General features: G+C 47.7%; 1 protein-coding gene across 2 annotated transcripts in view; it reads left to right on the forward strand.

Annotated features, from left to right (window-relative positions):
• The window catches only part of LOC147117159 (ATP-dependent translocase ABCB1-like), a 101,503-nt gene that overhangs the window by 68,466 nt on the left and 13,067 nt on the right, over window positions 1–19,970 (forward strand). For both annotated transcript variants that reach the window (XM_085987906.1, XM_085987907.1), the window contains 3 exons: window positions 4,143–4,243; window positions 9,704–9,844; window positions 18,577–18,733. In XM_085987906.1, coding sequence (XP_085844032.1) covers window positions 4,143–4,243; window positions 9,704–9,844; window positions 18,577–18,733 — 399 coding nt within the window. The remainder of the gene's footprint in view (window positions 1–4,142; window positions 4,244–9,703; window positions 9,845–18,576; window positions 18,734–19,970) is intronic.

Raw genomic sequence — 19,970 nt, forward strand, 5'->3', positions numbered from 1 at the left:
ATAGAGGGAGAGGAAATATTAAGGGGTTTAGCATCTTTGAAGGCAGATAGATCGCCAGGCCCGGATGTAATGTATTAAAATAACGGAGGCTCTGACCATCATTTACCAATCCTCTCTGGCTACAGATGTGATGCCGGAGAACTGGAGCACTGCTAACGTACAGTTGTTTAAAAAGGGAGAAAGGGATAGACCGAATAATTACTGGCCAGTCAGCCTAACCTCGGTGGTGGGCAAATTATTGGAAAAAATTCTGAGGGAGTGTATAAATCGTCATTTCGAAAGGCATGGATTAATCAAGGACAGTCATCATCAGTGTTCTCAGGGGCAATTCGGGATGGGCAATAGATGCTGGCCTTGCCAGCGATGCCCACATCCCAGGAATTAATTTTTTTTAAATGTTCCCTTTAAACTGCGCGGCCGCACAGCGCTTTAGGGATCCCGCACAGCCAGTGAGCCGACTTTTAAGTTGAAAAAATCGCACATGCACGGAATTTTGAATGCACCGCACAGCCCGTTAAAGGGACTGCACGGCCCCAAAAAAATTACAGGGAATATATGTCAGCATGGATTTGTTAAGGAAAGGTCATGTCTGACTAACTTGATTGAATTTTTTGAGGCGGTACAAGGAGGGTTGATGAGGGTAGTGCGTTTGATGTAGTCTACATGGATTTTAGCAAAGCTTTTGACAAGGTCCCACATGGCAGGTTGGTCAGAAAAGTTAAAGCCCATAGGATCCAAGGGAAAGTGGCAAGTTGGATCCAAAATTGGCTCAGTGGCAGGAAGCAAAGGGTAATGGTCGACGGGTGTTTTTGTGACTGGAAGGCTGTTTCCAGTGGGGTTCTGCAGGGCTCAGTACTAGGTCCCTTGATTTTTGTGGTATATATCAATGATTTAGAATTCAAGGGGGCATGATTAAGACGTTTTCAGATGATACAAAAATTGGCCGTGTGGTTGATAGTGAGGAAGAAATCTGTAGACTGCAGGAAGATATCAATGAACTGGTCAGGTGGGCAGAAAAGTGGCAAATGGAATTCAATCCGGAGAAGTGTGAGGTAATGCATTTGGGGAGGGCTAACAAGGCAAGGGAATACACAATAAATGGTAGGATACTGAGAATCGTAGAGGATCAGAGGGACCTTGGAGTGCATGTCCACAGATTCCTGAAGGTAGCAGGACAGGTAGATAAGGTGGTTAAAAAGGCATATGGGATACTTTCCTTTATTAGCTGAGGCATAGAATATAAAAGCAGGGAGGTTATTCTAGAATTGTATTTAGGCCTCAGCTAGTGTACTGCGTACAGTTCTGGTCACCACATTACAGGAAAGATGTGATTGCACTAGAGAGAGATTTACAAGGATATTGCCAGGACTGAAGAATTTTAGCTATGAGGAAAGATTGGATAGGCTGGGGTTGTTTTCTTTGGAACAGAGGAGGCTGAGGGGAGATTTAATTGAGGTGTATAAAATTATGAGGGGCCTAGATAGAGTGGATTGAAAGGACTTATTTCCCTTAGCAGAGAGGTCACTAACCAGAGGGCATAGATTTAAAGTAATTGGTAGAAGGATTAGAGGGGAGTTGATGAGAAATATTTTCACCCAGAGGGTGGTGGGGGTCTGGAACTCACTGCCTGAAAGGGTGGTAGAGGCAGAAACTTTCATTGCATTTAAAAAGTACTTGGATATGCACTTGAAATTCTGTAACCTACAAGGCTACGGACCAAGAGCTGGAAAGTGGGATCAGACTTAATGGCTCTTGTTTGGGAGGAGTATAAGTTCAGGTGTTTGGCTTTAACTTCTGAAAAGCACTCAAAGATGTTTGCTTTTACATCGGGAGCTCTAAATAACATGTTATTTCTTGATGATAAATGTTTTCAGTTAATCACAGGAGACTCTTTCAAACACAGAGAAACACTTTGGTTTGAAGGCATGTTAATAAGTTTTTTTTTAAAAGGCCTGATGCCTAGACAAATGATCAATTCTGCAATCTCTCTCGTATCATAAAAAAAACTGTAAACCTTTATTAAGACCTTCAACAGTAACAGCAGCGCTTGTCGGAAAGAGTAAGCCCTCAGTGACACTGGTCAAAGAATGAAATGTAAACAGAATGCGGAGGCATAGCTGCAAAGGCTCGAGCTTGTACTGCCACTCCTGCTTACCCAGTCCAGGGATTTTGACCTAAAAGGAGTAGAAACCTTTAAATCAATGAAAATGAAAAGTTATGGCTGACAGTAGCTACAGTGCTAATCCTCCACTGGGGTTGAGTGGCACTCGAGAACAGGAGCACTGCTATCAATTACCCGGTGGTGTAAGAATCAAAATAACAATGACTGTTGGAAAATTGGGAGCTCTTTGAGCATGAGCACTCTGCATCTGGAAATGCAGAGGGCAGATCCTATGAAATTAGCTCCTCCTACCAATGCTAATAAGCTCTCTGGCATGTGCGATGGGCGCAGGGAGCATAGCGTAGTGCATGATTGCTGGGGTGACAGAAATCTGGCGCTCTATCAGCTCGTAAAAGGCTGCCATGCAACATTAAAGGGGAAGAAAGCTGCACTAACTACTGGAGAAAAATAATGGCTGAAACCGAAATGACGTCTTCGATGTCAGAAGGTGCAGCAAAAGAGGATCTTTGGAGTTGAAGGGCACCTTACGCTGGACCTAAGTATAAATCTATCGCACTTTTTCTATTGGTGAATAGAATATCAGGAGAAAGCAGCACATAACCATTAGGAGAAAACTTGGATTGGAAGGGATCTTCCAACTTGAAGCACCTATCCAGATTCAAGGAGAGAGCACTGGCAATATTTGGTTCCAAAGGGGACGGAATATTTGAAGGCGTGAGACCACAACTCAGCAAGCATCCTCCTTTTTATTAATCTCATTGATACATTCACCCACAAACAAACATACTTTGCACACCAGTACCATGGCACTAGATTACCTGGGCACAGTGAATATTGGAAAATCGACACCTGGAAAAAGGAATTCACCCAATTTTTCTCCATTTAAATTAAAGGAGAAAAATTGACCAAAAATTGACCAATAGGCATGTGCTCCAACCCTCCCAATTTTATGATATTTGGCACACACAGGCGATCCAGTGCACAGGCCTAGGAAAACTTCCCCATATATATTGACAACTTACTTCTGCTACAAGGCAGTTCTCTCCTGACACCAGTGTAACAGATTTACCTTTTCTCTTCTAATAGAGGTTTCTACAGGGAGGAATGATTCAATGGAACTTAGCACTTCATGATATGCTGCATCACATGCTCTACCTAGTGCAGGGGCTGACACAGATACCTGCACCTCTGGGCATTTAGATAGTGAAATTGAAGAGGGAGCACCAGGTGAACATCAAATCACAAGTGAGGAAGAACAAGCAGAGATTGCAGAGGAGGAACAAGAAGCAGCTAACCATAATGCCAATTCTAGGCATTCTCCAGATGGCTAGGCCAGGGATTGGTACCCCACTGGACCTGCCTTCAGAAAGGATGAGCAAATGCTTTCATGATGTCTTTTGAAAGTATGCCTAGCACATTACAAGGGTTGTCACAGAGTTCGTAGCAGTGCACCTCTGACATCTCTGCACACAACTGTATTGCACTTTGGAGCGCGTGGCAACTTCATGGACATCTGCAAGGAAGCCCCAGAGGGCTAATGGGGTCCCAACAGTGGAATGTTTGCTCAAACATACCAAAATTGTGCTCAAGGTTAATTCTAGTTGAAGAACGTGCTTTGTATTTCTACTCAACAGATGTACTGGGGTTTGCCAGGGATGAAGATGGCAGCCCTGGTCTCACAGCAGCCATCCATTTAGTTTCGCTTTGCCTCCAAATAACATGGTTTTGCTGGACTATTGACCTTGTAAAATTGGGGCAGTGCCTTATGCTCTGTTGTGATGATGGAATAACTTATTGCAAAAACCTTCATAGGTGTTGCTGCTTTTTTTGTTCCACCAGGAAAGAATACTTGTATAGTTTCCTAGACAACCAGGTCAAGGTAAACATAGTCATTTGATAGGAGAAGTTGAGTTCCAAGATTGGGATTTTGAAGCCTATCAATTAAGAATCTATCCTTATTGTGTTGCAAGCAGCTCCCTTCTGCTCTATTTAACAATATTGTTTTCTCCATTTTAAACAGGTTGCTACAGAGGCAGTTGAAAATATTCGAACAGTTGTAGCTCTAACACGAGAAAGAAGGTTTGAACAAATGTATGAAGAAAGCTTGAAAATTCCTTCCAGGTAATGGCAGTCACACTTCTTTAGTTGACAGTGTAATGGTGGCTTCCGTTAAATGGAAAGACCTTGATTAGGACAGAATGGCCGCTAAATTCAGCTCTGTAGCAGCCACTCTTTGGCACTATGGGTGCCGATTTGGGTCCAAAATGGCATCCACGGTGCACGCACAGAATTCTGGTGCGAGCCACGCCGGATACCATCTTGGGCAGGTCGGTAGTGCGGGCACAGAGAGCGGGCGCCGGAAGTATGCAGAGTAGGCAGATCGTGACATCACTCAGCGTGCAACGCTGATTTGACGCCAGCGCTGCCATTTTGGAGCTCAACGCTCCAGCTAACTCCCTCTCTTTAGCACGCACTGCTGAACACATGTAGGAAGAACTCCCTACCAGCGCTATATAAAGAGATCAGCAACAACTTTGCAGCTGACTTGCTTTTTCATTTCTATTGGCTTTGTGTAAGTTTGTGAAACTGTTTGGAGCTTTCTAGAGTTGTAAAGTTCTAGACTTGCAGGTTAGTTGCTGATTGATTTCTACTGGCTGTTGCTGATTTTGTAGAAGTGTTTGGTGCTTTGTACAGTTCATTAAAGTTGCTAGAGTCTACAGGGGGTGGTGTGGCAGGTGGTGAAGGACGTTATCCTGACTTCACAGACATGGGTGCAGTAGTAGGCATTGCATTTGGCCTACAGCATGACGGGGAGAATGAGCAGAGGCGACACAGAGCAGGCAAGCCGCTGGCAGAGGGAGGAGGGGGAGTAGGGCTTACAAGAGGAGGTCATATCTGCCCAGGATGTTCAGGGAGCAATTCTCTGACCTGAACCTCCGTGAGGAGCAGCGGGTCAGACGACTGTGCTTCACTAAGGATGTCCTCACTGAAGCCTGCCACGTGCTGCAGCCACAACTGCAACCGCTGAGCAGGGCGAGGATCACTTTGCCAGTGGCTGTGAAGGTCACGGGAACCATGAACATCTATGCGTCGAGCACCTTCCAGGCTGGAGCAGGAGGTATTTGCAACATCTCCCAGTTTGCCGTACACCGTTGCATAAGGGAGGTAAGTGAGGCTCTGTATTCCAAGAGAATTGAAGATATTTCCTTCTCTCTGGCCAGAGAGCAGCAGGCAGAACGAGCACGCGGCTTCGCAAGGATTGCAGGTTTCCCCCGGTGCTGGCTGCCATTGCTTGCATGCACATCGCTTTGCCGACACCACATCTCAACTCAGAGATGTACCGTAACCGAAAGGGATTCCACTCCCTCAATGTCCAGCTGGTGTGCGACCATACTCAGTGAATCATGAGGGTCAATGCCCGGTATCCTGGCATCAGTCACGATGCATTAATTCTGCGGCAGTCAGCTGTCCCATCTGCATTTGAGCCACCACAACAAACCAGAGGGTGGCTACTAGGAGCCAAGGGCTATCTGTTAACGACATGGCTCATGACTCCGGTGTACAACCCATGCACACATGGGCAGAATTCCTACAAGGAAAGCCATGCTGCCACACGAAACATCGAGCATACCATTGGCGTGCTGAAGCAATGCTTCTGTTGCCTGGACCGCCCTGGAGGAGCCCTGCAGTACTCAGCAGAGCGAGGTCAAGATTCATGGTGGTCTGCTGCATGCTACACAACCTCGCCATCATGAGGGCTCAGTCCTTGCCACCAGCTATACGGCAACCAGCTGAGGAGCAGGAAGAGGCAACCCAGATAGCCCCTTTCTGGCCAGGCTGTCTGACCAACTCATCCGGCTGCGTTACCGGTAAACGCAACCCCAATTTCAATTCAATTCAATTCAATTCAATTCAAATCGCTTTATTGGCATGACAAGTTACATCTTATGTTGCCAAAGCATCGGAAAACATTCATGTTTGTTCACAAAAATACAGATCTATCCATACAGTGTATAAACAGATATATCCCTGAGTGTATAAATATACTTTCATATAATTTATATATACTCTTTTCTTATATTTAGTGGTTGCCCCTCTGTTTATGGCAAGCTGTAACATAGTGTGCCGCTAGTGTTACGCAATTTCTCTCTTCCCCTAGTAGGTATGGGAGTTTTTGGTCGTCATTCAAATTTCTGAATTCCGGGCATATTTTTGTGAATTTTGGGTAGAAATTCTCCCTTATGCCCTGATATTTTCTACAAGCTGTGAGGAAGTGCATCTCTGTCTCCACCACTCCCTGACTGCAGTGAGAGCATATCCTGTCCTCTCTTAGTAGCCGGGTCTGCCTGTGTCTACCTTTTTCAATCGCCAGGCTATGTTCACTAAGTCTGTACATTGTCAAGGTTTTTCTCAGTTTGCTATCCTTTACCATGGTCAGGTAATCAGCTATGTTGTATTGCCTGTTTAGGGCCAAGTAGCAATTGAGTTTGCTTTGGGTTTTTGTTGTTTCTGCCCAATATGACAGATATTTTTCCTTTGGGGGAATGGCAGGGTTTAGAAGACGAATGCTGTCATCCTGAGAGTGGACGGCAGGTTCATGCTCCATGGAGCCATTGCCACTCCCCCGAGGCGGCACCTCAGCAATCTTAGTAATCTGTTGGAGGACAGCTTGCTGGACTGGTGTGACACCCTTCAAGCCCCTTTGAACACTGGTAAGCGCAGCCACGATGGCAGCAGTCTGAACTTGTGTGACAGGTGTCTGAGCTTCCTCTGCAGCACCCAGACCTTGGGTGGCTTCTGCTTGTGCTGCAATGGAAGCTGAGCCATATGCCATCAGATGCTGCATCCTGGTTGGGTCCACAAGTGTGCTAATGGAGTTGGCCACCACTTCCACGCTGGAAAGGATGGGCCCCAAGCTCTGTGCAAAGCCCTGTGCCAAGTTGGTGCCGGACTCCTCCATGCTCCTTGACATTGAACACAGGCTTTCTGGCAGGCCTGCCAATGCACCAAGTATTTCATTGTGCTTATCCGTCAGCCTTCTTCTGTAGGCCGCCCCACTGAAGTGCTCATCTGAGTCCTCTGCAGCAGAACTCGTGTGCAACCTTGCCCTCCGGGGAGCTGGCACCTGTGCTACCCTTTCCCCCTGCCCTGGCTGCAGGTCATTCGTGCCCGGTGTCTCACCATGTGCAGATCCCACCTCTATGCTATCCTCTAAAGTACGCGCAGTGTCATATCTGAGCTGGTGGTTGCGAGTGTGGAATCGAGTGATGGTGCTGTGTCTTCAGCATCTCTGCCGCCTTCCTCTTCCAGTTCTTGTTCTTCCACCCTGCCTGGCCAGGTTGCAGCTCTTAGCTTTCTGAAAGGAGAAAGGCACAAGGGTAGGGTTGCGGTGAGTGGAGGGGGTGGAAAGCAAGAAGTGCATGCTTACACCATCTGCAGCTTGTAAATCAGAAAAGATTGTGGGATGAGGGGGAAGTGGGATGCGAGAAGATATAATGATACCGTCATGTGTGATTGTTTCAGCCCCGCCACTGGCCACGGGCTCAGTGATGCTCCAATAATCGCCAGTACCATCTCCTCCATGGGGGCGTGCCTCTTCCCCTGTGAGTAGCCCCTGCTGCCACCTTGTCCTGCCAGAAAGAGGGAGGTGCATCAGTGAGTGTGGTGCAATGTGTTTGGGTGATGTGCCTGTCATGGTTGAATAGCTGGCAGTGTGTGCAATTGTGAGATGTGAGTGTGAGACTTGCAGTAATGCTAAGTGTGTGAGGGTGAGGTGAAGCTATGAATGTAAGGTATGAGTCGTGATTGATAGTGGTAGGTGTGTGATGGGGGTGTGGTGCATTGAGTAATGTGTGAGGCTAGTGGTACAGTTGGTAGGATATGGCATTTGAAGATGAATTCACTGACCTTGACCACTCGTGTGAGGTCATTGAACTTTTGCAGCACTGCATCCAGGTCCTCGGGGCTTGACTCCTGGCATTGACCGCCATGGCTATTTGATCCCACTGCCGCCTTCGAGTGTGTCTGGGGGCTTCCTGGCCCCCTGTGGATAGTGGACCTCTCTCCTCCTGTCTGCCTCCTCCAACAAGGCCTCCAGTGCAGTGCCTGAGAACCTTGGAGCACGCTCTCTGCCCTGTTGCGTCATAAGTCAGTGTTCTTCTTGCTTACACTCTCTTCCCCAGCCACTTCCAGCACCTCCCCTTTTAAGTAGTGCAGGCTCGCTTTAAGTGGTGCTAGCCTCACATGAACTTGGGCCCCCTGCTGAGGTGCTGAGCCACTGAACAGCGCATTTAGTGCTTCCTTACCACTGCAATCATTTTAATTAGCAGTCAACACAAAGTTTGCATGCTGCTTGCATCGGACTCAATTAGCCCCCATTTTTGGGGGCTATCGAATTTAGGTCCCAATAAGTCAAATTCTATTTGTACCAGAAAGAATTTAGGATTTTTACCAGTGTTTTGGAAGTCACATTCTGCAATTCCACCTATTTATAATTTGAGCCACTGTGCAGATCGGACAAGTATTATTTCCACTGCTGAGTCAAGGACCTGGATTTCCTCCTACCACCGGAAAAGGGATGGGGTTGTCTAATGGCAGGGAAGAAGGTAGCTTGGCGGGCCAGGAGGAAGCACTCCTGCTCCTCCTGGCCCACAAGCAGTGCTGGAAAGGCACGTAACCTCTTCCACGAAGCTGTCCTTGCCTCCCTTGAGCTGCTGGGTTTCCCAAGGCTTGGGAAACCCGGCCAGCCAGGGTCAAACCTGTAAGACAGGTTAAATATGAGGCTCTCACCCTCATTATAATATGTTGATGGCCCGCCCCCTGTTCCGCTCCTTTAAATCAGAAAGTGGATGGGTTAGGGTCTGGTTTGAGATTTAAATTTTTTTTACATCTCACTCGACCCCAACCCACCCGTTTTTGGGGGTTAAAATTACTCCCATTGTTTCCACTGGTTGGCGAATCAGTCACAAAGGGGCATAAATTCAAGATTAGTACTAAAAGAATGAAGTGGGAAGTTAAAAGACATTTCTCACACAGAGGCTTACTAGGCCATGGAATGCTTTACCATAAAAGGCTATTGAGGCATAGACTATAACATAATTTAAAGTGGAATTGGATAACAATTTGAAAAGGAAGAATATAAAAGGATGAAGTGGGTACGGTAGTGTGGTGGTTATGTTACTGGGCTGGTAATCCAGAGGTGGGGGTACAGTGGCATACAGTCGGATTGGAGGGGGTGGGGGGGAATGGCCGGTGTGGCCCCGAGAGTCCTCAACATTGATTTACTAGGCAGGTTGGGCACTCAGCTGGATCACCATGATTTTGTGTCAAATTGGCATTGGGGTCCTAATTGTGTCACAGGACTCCGATTTGCGTGCATTCATGAGGCCCCTGCCCGCCTCTGGTGGGCTTCTCGGTCGACTAAATAAACTGCACGGTTAAAATGGCAGCTGATGTGGGCACAACGAGAATGGAGCGGTAAGTCGGTCTGTTCTCGCCGGGTGTAGTGGGTTAAAATCGCCCCTACAATGTATGTGCTAGACAGCAGAATTATCATGCATTTTCCCTTTTATTTTTCCAAAGGAATGCAGAAAAGAAGGCTCACGTGTATGGACTCACCTTTGCACTTTCACAAGCAATTCTATTCTTCGCTTATGCAGCATGTTTTCGATTTGGGGCCTGGTTGGTGACAAATAACCATATGGAGTTCCGGGATGTTTTCCTGTAAGTATAAATGATTGTTCAACATTCAGTATACAGCAAGACAATACTTTACAATAAGGCAATTAGAGCAAGTCCTTGTTGATGTAACTGCTTGAACTGGGTAAAATACTTTAAATGCAGTCAGAGTAGCCATGGACAGTACACAGCGAGAGACTCAACCTGCCTCTACATCTCATCTGACCTCCTTCGGTTTCTTCCCATGTTGTTTCCTTGAAGCGCGTAATACGTCTCTATTGATGTTTACATGTTTCTCGGTGAATTTATAGTAGCAGTTCCCCCAAGCAATTAAGGCAGAAAATGTTGGAAACACTCAGCAACTCACACAGCATCTATGGAGAGAACAAATGAGTTAATGTTTCAGGCATAAACCCTTTAATAAGATTGAGATATAATGGTGAATCTATATAAAACCTTAGTAAGACCACAGTTGGAGTACTATGTGCAGTTTTGGGTTTCATATTATAGGGAAGATGTTGAGGCAATAGAGAGGGTACAGCACAGATTCACTGGAATGCTGCCGGGTATGAGGGAGTACAAATACGAAAAAAGCATTAAAAAATTGGGAAATAACGACACAAAATGCTGGAAAAACTCAGCAGGCCAGGCAACATCCGTGGAGAGAAAATAGAGTCAATGTTTCGGGTAAACCCTTTGTCAAGACTGAAGAAGCACAGGAAATGAAATAGATTAAAAGGCCAGTATGGGGGCTGGGAGAGAACAAAAGAGAAGTGAAGAGAGATTAAGAGGTTTTCAAAATGAGACGAGATGGTGATAGGACCGGTGGAGACAAAAGACAGCTCCAGATTAGGTGTGAAATGCGCTGGCAGAATGGGAGACAGCTGCCATGTGGGAGAGAAAAAAAAAGGGGGGGTGAGGGGGAAGGGCCAAAACAAAGGTGTGGATAAAAAAAAAATGTAAAAATGTAATAGGGGCCGAGGTTATGATCTGAAATTGTTGAACTCGATATTGAGTCCGGATGGCTGTAAAGTGCCTAATTGGAAGATGAGGTGCTGTTCCTCGAGTTTACGGTGAGCTTCCGTGGAACAATGCAAGAGGCCGAGGACGGTGAGGTCCGAGTGGGAATGGGGTGGTGAATCAAAATGACAGCGACCGGAAGCTCGGGGTCACCCTTACAGACTGAATGGAGGTGTTCCGCAAAGCGGTCACCCAATCTGCGTTTGGTCTCCCCAATGTAGAGGAGACCACATCGTGAGCAGCGAATACAGTATGCTAGATTGCAAGAAGTACAAGTAAATCATTGTTTCACCTGGAAGGGGTGTTTGGGGCCCTGGACAGTGGGAAGGGGGGAGGTATAAGGGCAGGTGTTACATCTCCTGTGCTAGCATGGGAAGGTGCCAGGCGAAGGGGAATAGAGTCCTTACAGGAGGCAGGGTGGGAGGAAGTGTAGTCCAGGTAGCTGTGGGAGTCAGTGGGCTTGTAGTGAATGTGTAACCTTAGCGGCACACTATGTTACAGCTTGCCATAAACAGAGGGACAACCACTAAATATAAGAAAAAGGAAATATACAAATTATATGAATGTATATTTATACACTCAGGGATATATCTGTTTATACACTGTATGGATAGATCTGTATTTTTGTGTACAACCATGAATGTTTTTCGATGCTTTGGCAACATAAGATGTACCTTTTCATGCCAGTAAAGCGATTTGAATTGAATTGAATTGAATTGAATGTTGGTCAATAACCTATCCCCAGAGATGGAGACGGAGAAGTCGAGAAAGGGAAGGGAAGAGTCAGAGATGGACCATGTGAAGGTGAGGGAAGGATGGAAATTGGAGGCAAAGTGAATGAAGTTGTCTAGTTTAGGGCGAGAGCAGGAAACGGCACCGATACAGTCATCAATGTGTCGGAAAAAGAGGTGAGGGAGGGGACCCGAGTAGGACTGGAACAAAGAGTGCTCCACATATCCCACGAAAAGGCAGGCATAGCTAGGACCCATGCAGGTACGCATAGCAACATCTTTGATTTGGAGGAAATGAGTGGAGTCAAAGGAAAAGTTGTTCAATGTGAGAACAAGTTCAGCCAGGCAGAGGAGGGTAGTGGTGGATGGGGCCTGGTCGGGCCTCTGTTCAAGGAAGAAGCGGAGCGCCCTCAGGCCATCCTGGTGGGGGATGGAGGTGTAGAGGGATTGTACATCCATGGTGAAAAGGAGGCGGTTGGGGCCAGGAAACTGGAAACTGTTAAAGTGGCGGAGGGCGTCCGAAGAGTCGCGGATGTAGGTGGGAAGAGACTGGACAAGGGGAGAAAAGATAGAGTCGAGATAGGAAGAGATAAGTTCCGTGGGGCTAGAACAGGCTGAAACGATGGGTCGACCAGGGCAGTCCTGGTATCTGCCAATACTCGGTTTCACAGCCACATCATTTTCCTCAGCAACTGTCTCCGGTTCCGACTTATTCCACGTGGATTCCAACTAAACTTCCACCCTTAGTGTTTCGGATCCACCCACGATTACAAATATCTCCAAGACATTCATCGTTCCTCGAACTACTGCTCTCGCCGCATCTTGAGATCCATGCTCAACGCCATGCGGTGCCACATGAACACTCTCGACCTCTCTCTTCAGCAGCACTGACGCACTCTATCTCAAAGCTGTCCGGGTCCACAGTTCCATTTTATCCTTCGACTCATCCGATGCTTCAACAAAATACTTTTTTTCTTCCTTTCCGATGTCGAGGATCGCAAGCTTCATCAACTCTTGAACACCAATGCCCCTCCAGAACCTTCTTCCCCTTTACTTTCCCCTGACCCCCCCTTCTCCCAATCTCACCCCCTGCCGCGTCTTCACTATCCCCTCTGTTCTTCCCCTCTCTGGCCCCGAACGATCAGTCCTCAGCAAAGGCCTGAGCTTCATCCCCTTACGCCCCCACCTCAATGAATTTCGAGCTCGGCACGATGTTGAGCTCTTTTTCCGCCGTCTTCGTCTCCGTGCCCACTTCTCTGGCCAGGAGTCTTCCCCCCGCACGGCTGATCCTTTCTCCTGCTTTCAGAATTCCCGTTCCACCTGGACCCCTCCCCCTGGCCTCTTACCCTCTCTAGATCTTTTCATCGCTAACTGCCGCCGTGACATCGGCCGTCTCCATTTCTCTGCTCCCCTCTCTCTGAACTTGCAGCAGTCCATTCTCTTAGATGCAACCCTGACATTGTCATTAAACCTGCTGACAAGGGTGATGCTGTTGTTGTTTGGTGAACTGACCTCTACCTAGCGGAAGCTGAACGCCAACTCTCCGACACCACCTCCTACCTCCACCTGGACCATGACCCCACTACAGAACATCAAACCACCGTTTCCAAGACTGTCACTGACCTCATCTCCTCTGGAGGTTTTCCCCCCGCGGCCACCAACCTCATAGTTCCCCAACCCCGCACAGCCTGCTTCTACCTCCTTCCCAAGATCCACAAACAGGACTGCCCTGGTAGACCCATCATTTCAGCCTGTTCTTGCCCCACGGAACTTAGCTCTTCCTATCTCGACTATCTTTTCTCCCCTTGTCCAGTCTCTTCCCATCTACATCCGCGACTCTTCGGACGCCCTCCGCCACTTTAACAGTTTCCAGTTTCCTGGCCCCAACCGCCTCCTTTTCACCATGGACGTACAATCCCTCTACACCTCCATCCCCCACCAGGATGGCCTGAGGGCACTCCGCTTCTTCCTTGAACAGAGGCCCGACCAGTCCCCATCCATCACCACCCTCCTCCGCCTGGCTGAACTTGTTCTCACATTGAACAACTTCTCCTTTGACTCCACTCATTTCCTCCAAATCAAAGGTGTTGCTATGGGTACCCGCATGGGTCCTAGCTATGCCTGCCTTTTCGTGGGATATGTGGAACATTCTTTGTTCCAGTCCTACTCAGGTCCTCTCCCTCACCTCTTTTTCCGGTACATTGATGACTGTATCGGTGCCGTTTCCTGCTCTCGCCCTGAACTAGACAATTTCATTCACTTTGCCTCCAATTTCCACCCTTCCCTCACCTTCACATGGTCCATCTCTGACTATTCCCTTCCCTTTCTCGACTTCTCCGTCTCCATCTCTGGGGATAGGTTATTGACCAACATTCACTACAAGCCCACTGACTCCCACAGCTACCTGGACTACACTTCCTCCCACCCTGTCTCCTGTAAGGACTCTATTCCATTCTCCCAGTTTCTCCGTCTCCGCCGCATCTGCTCCGACGATGCCACCTTCCACACCAGTGCTTTCGACATGTCTTCCTTTTTCCTCAACCGAGGATTCCCCTCTACCGTGGTTAACACGGCCCTCGACCGTGTCCATTCTATCTCCCGCACTTCTGCCCTCACCCCTGCCCCTCCCTCCCAGAACCACGATAGGGTTCCCCTTGTCCTCACCTTTCACCCCACCAGCCTCCACATTCAACAGATCATCCTCCGCCATTTCCGCCACCTCCAAAGTGATCCCACCACCAAGCGCATCTTCCCCTCCCCTCCCCTTTCAGCATTCCATAGGGACCGCTCCCTCCGAGACACCCTAGTCCACTCCTCTATCACCCCCAGCACCCCTTCCCCTTCGCCTGGCACCTTCCCGTGCAAGCGCAGGAGATGTAACACCTGCCCTTATACCTCCCCCCTTCCCACTGTCCAGGGCCCCAAACACCCCTTCCAGGTGAAACAGCGATTTACTTGTACTTCTTGCAATCTAGCATACTGTATTCGCTGCTCACGATGTGGTCTCCTCTACATTGGGGAGACCAAACGCAGATTGGGTGACCGCTTTGCAGAACACCTCCGTTCAGTCTGTAAGGGTGACCCCGAGCTTCCGGTCGCTGTCATTTTAATTCACCGCCCCATTCCCACTCGGACCTCACTGTCCTTGGCCTCTTGCATTGTTCCACGGAAGCTCACCGTAAACTCGAGGAACAGCACCTCATCTTCCGATTAGGCACTTTACAGCCTTCCGGACTCAATATCGAGTTCAACAATTTCAGATCATAACCTCGGCCCCTATTACATTTTTACGTATATTTTTTATCCACACCTTTGTTTTAGCCCTTCCCCCCCCTTTTTTTTCTCTCCCACATGGCAGCTGTCTCCCATTCTGCCAGCGCATTTCACATCTAATCTAGAGCTGTCTTTTGTCTCTACTAGTCCTATCACCATCTCATCTCATTTTGAATACCTCTTAATGTCTCTTCACTTCTCTTTTGTTCTCTCCCAGCACCCATACTGGCCTTTTAATCTATTTCATTTCCTGTGCTTCTTCAGTCTTGACAAAGGGTTTACCCGAAACGTTGGGCTAGATTTTCCGTGTGCCGTGAGGCGGGCTTTTAGGCGTGCGGGGGACTAAATTCCCGAATTCGGGGGTCCCGACACCATCCCGCCCAAAACCCGCCTCCACGTAAGTTTCAAAGGAGGCGAGTACCCGCCCCGCACTGGGACCCGCCCCAAACCACGCCAGGTTAGAGCAGGCAGGCCGTTGGGTTGAAGGACTTGGAGGGGTCGAGATGTCGGTGTTCAGGTGAGTGATGGGTGCATGAGTGCAAAGGTAAGTGTGTTTGGTGTGTCTAAAGTGTGTAAAGAAGTTTAAATTACCTGTACTTACCTTAACAGCCTTTCTTCCTCTAGGCGTCAGGAGTCCATCATTAGCCGGCACTGAAACCAGAATGGCTGTGATCTGTCAAAAGTGACAGCCTGCAGCTTTCAGTGCCGGTGAGAGTTCTAACTGAGCCTGCGTAGAAGGACTCAGGTTAGAAGTCAGACTGTCAGTGTTTGACAGCTTCAAACAGCTGTGAAACACTGATATTTCATCTGTCAGCACATCTTGACAGATGAAATTTCAGTCTGTGACGTCACCTGTTGCCGCGTGGCCCTTAATTGACCTGCTGAGCCCGCTGGGCGGGCTCAACAAGGTCAATCAAGGGAAAATCGCGTGGATTGGCCAGACGTCGATGGAGGCGGGACTAAAACCCGAAAGTTGTAGTCCCGCCTCCTTCCCGACCTGAATGAAAATCCAGCCCGTTGACTCTATTTTCTCTCCACGGATGTTGCCTGGCCTGCTGAGTTTTTCCAGCATTTTCTGTTGTTATTTCGGATTTCCAGCATCTGCAGTATTTTGCTATCATATTAAAAAATTGGGACTGTTTTTATTAGATCAGAGGAGAATATGGGGTGATTTGATAGTGGGATTTAAAATGATGAAGGAATGGGACAGGCTAGATATAAATAGACCATTTCCAGTGGTTGAGGGGTCTAGAACGAGAGGACATGGATCTAAAAATAAAATGCATGAGATTTAGGACAGAGAGCAGGAGAAACGGTTGTGAGGCTGTGGAATGTCCTACCAGAGATTGTGATTGAAGCAGAGACCATGTCAAAATTTAAGAATAAATTATATAGGTGGTTGAAGGAAAGGATAAAAAATAGAAACATAGAAACATAGAAGATAGGAGCAGGAGTAGGCCATTCGACCCCTCGAGCCTGCTCCGCCATTCAATGAGATCATGGCTGATCATCCAAACTCAGTACCCTGTCCCTGCCTTCTCCCCATATCCCTTGATCCCTTTAGCCTTAAGAAATATATCCAACTCCGTCTTGAATATATTTAATGAATTGGCCTCCACCGCCCTCTGTGGTAGAGAATTCCACAGGTTCACCACTCTCTGGGTGAAGAAATTCCTCCTCGTCTCTGTCCTAAATGGCTTACCCCTTATCTTTAGACTGTGACCTCTGGTTCTGGACTCCCCCGCCATCGGGAACATCCTTCCTGCATCTAGTCTGTCTAGTCCTGTTAAAATTTTATAAGTTTCAATGGGATCCCCTCTCATTCTTCTAAACTCCAGCGAGTATAAGCCCCATCGACCCAATCTCTCCTCATATGTCATTCCTGCCATCCCAGGTATCAGTCTGGTGAATCTTCGCTGTACTCCCTCCATGGCAAGAACATCCTTCCTCAGATAAGGTGACCAAAACTGCACACAATACTCAAGGTGTGGTCTCACCAAGGCACTGTACAACTGCAGCAAGACATCCTTGTTCCTGTACTCAAACCCTCTCGCTACGAAGGCCAACTTACCATTTGCCTTCTTAACCGCCTGTTGCACCTGCATGCTTACCTTCAGCTACTGGTGCACAAGGACACCCAGGTCTCGTTGCACTTTCCCTTCTCCCAATCTATTGCCATTCAGATAATAATCTGCCTTCCTGTTTTTGCCACCAAAGAGGATAACCTCGCATTTATCCACATTATACTGCATCTGCCATGCATCTGCCCAATCACCCAATCTGTCCAAATCATACTGGAGTTTCTCGGCATCCTCCTCACAGCACACACGCCCACCCAGCTTTGTGTCATCTGCAAACTTGGAGATATTACATCTAGTTCCCTCGTCTAGATCATTAATATATATTGTGAATAGCTGGGGTCCTAGGACTGATCCCTGCGGTACCCCACTAGTCACTGCCTGCCACTCGGAAAAAGACCCGTTTATTCCAACTCTTTGCTTCCTGTCTGCCAACCAGTTCTCTATCCAAGTCAATACCTTGCCCCCAATCCCATGTGCCTTAACTTTACACGCTAATCTCTTATGCGGGACCTTATCGAAAGCCTTCTGAAAGTCCAAATACACCACATCCACTGGTTCTCCCTTATCTATTCTACCAGTTACATCCTCAAAAAATTCCAGTAGATTAGTCAAGCACGATTTACCTTTTGTAAATCCATGTTGACTTTGTCCGATCCTGTCACTGTTTTCCAAGTGCTCTGCTATTACATCTTTTATAATGGACTCTAGCATTTTCCCCACTACCGATGTCAGGCTTATCGGTCTATAATTCCCCGTTTTCTCTCTACCACCTTTTTTGAACAGTGGGGTAACATTAGCTACCCTCCAATCCATGGGAACTGTTCCAGAGTCTATAGAATTTTGGAAGATGACTAGCAATGCATCTACTATTTCTAGGGCCACTTCCTTAAGTACCCTAGGATGTAGATTATCAGGCCCTGGAAACAGGGTGAGCATATGGGACTATGATGACTGCTAATGTGGAGGATAAACACCAACATGGACTGGTTGGACTGAATGGCCTGTTACCGTGTGGTAATTTCAATATAATGTAATTCTGTGAGCGTTTCCAATATTTTCTAATTTTGTTTCCCTCTTTCTTTTCCTCAAAATGTCTATCTATCCCTCTATCTATATTTTTCCTTCCTTACATGGTCTTGTGCTTTTCCCATCTATAGCTTCTATTTGTTTCCATCTCTCTCCATGTCTGATGGTGTGGTGGGCAATGCGTTGGAGCATCACAGGAGAAGACATACTCGGGTTCTCTTTCCCCCACTGTCAGTTTCTGAGCTGAGATCAGGGAAGGATGTACTCGGGCAGCTGTGATGCGCTTCCTGGTGACTGCCGAAGAACACCATTGGTGGGGCTGCCTGTCTGCTGCCCTGCTGTTTCTGTACGCCGGTATGATTAGCGCTTTGTAATTAAGTTCATAGCCCTTTGTTGCCAATGCCACCTATAAACTGCATTTTGTAAAGAAAGCTTATATGGTTTTGTTAACGGTCTTCCAAATAACTTGTTTTCTACATATTTACGTTCGATATGTATTACAGCCACTTAAGATGAAGCAATAAGATGTTTATGTACTGTATGAGGATTTTGATAAATTCCTTTCTGAATTATCAATGTGTACATCACTAGCATGTTAGTAAAGGTAAGACTGTGCGTTGCTTAATTTGTTTTGTGACTATTCCAGCGTATTCTCAGCAATTGTATTTGGAGCTATGGCTTTGGGACAGACCAGCTCATTTGCACCTGACTATGCAAAGGCCAAGATATCAGCAGCCCACATCTATATGCTGCTTGAGCAAGTGCCATCTATAAACAGCTATAGTGACGCTGGTGATGTTCCTGTAAGTACTTCACTGTCCTGTAAAGTAGAAAATTAAAGTCTATAAAATGCTATAATCTCGGGTTACTCAGAAGCAGCTGCCCACCAAACAGTTGACACAAAACTATGAAACAAACATTCATCTGTTTTGGATAATAATGCCAGAAATGTTTGCCAGATTCCCATAATCTAGGCAAATATGTAGCATGAACTATGAATGTTTACAAAAGCAAAATACTACAGATGTTGGAAATCTGAAATATAAACAGTAAATGCTGGAAATACTCAGCAGGTCAGGCAGCATCTGTGGAGAGAGAAATGGAGTCAACGTTTCAGTTCGGTGACCTTTCATGCTTAAAACCTGTTGGCCTAGAAATTGAGTGGGCTTAGCACCCATTTTGCGGCGCTAGAGGGCATTGCGCTGGACTTACAGCCGGTTTTGAAATTGACTAGGGCCCAACATCGGCGTTACACCGGTAGCGCTGCGCCGGCACCGATGACGTCATCGGTGTGCGCAGCGTCCCGGTTGCCGTGGTGACGGGCCCCAGCGCCGAAATTCAGTTGCGGCCGCCTCGCCCGTGGCAGCCGCAACTAAGACTCTGGCAACAGAGTCTTGCACGACTTTGCGCCGGCGCATAAAGGTGGAGTGGCGGCTGGCCGCTTTCCCGCCGGCCGCCTGCCCGCACCTCCCTCCCCGGACTCCCCCCCCCCCCCCCCCCCCCCGCGGAACAGATGCTTCTCGGCTGCGAGCCCGGCACTTCCCCGAGGTGCCGGGCTAATTTTTGTGGCGATTTAACCGGCCAGCGGGCGGGTGCAGGCAGCTCCTCCTTAACTGAAGGAGGAGGCCTGCACTTCCCGAGCCTGCCGCACCGCATCGGGCGCCGCAGCGCCGGAATAGCGCCGCAATGCGGCGCGTAGCGCCAGTTTTCAGGCGCAAACAGCCTTCAGTAGCGCCGGCAGCCGTTTGGGCGTGGCGCTACTGAATTTTTGGCGCGCACAGCGCGACTTAGCACCGGCGCTAAATTTCCGGCGTTAAGCCCCGGCGCAGCACAAACTCAATTTCTAGGCCGTTACATCTGTAACATTTTTACGTTCTGATGAAAGGTCACCGACCTGAAACGTTAACTCTGTTTCTCTCTCCACAGATGCTGCCTGACCTGCTGAGTATTTTCAGCATTTTCTGTTTTTATTGTGGAAATGTTTATTTTGCAGAGAAATAAAAAGAGGTTAATGGGTTTCTAGTTTAGTCTGCTCAAATT

Source organism: Somniosus microcephalus, chromosome 5 (genome assembly GCF_052327205.1).
Source record: "Somniosus microcephalus isolate GS21.2 chromosome 5, FLI_Smic_1.0, whole genome shotgun sequence".
In the NCBI taxonomy this organism is placed as follows: Eukaryota; Metazoa; Chordata; class Chondrichthyes; order Squaliformes; family Somniosidae; genus Somniosus; species Somniosus microcephalus.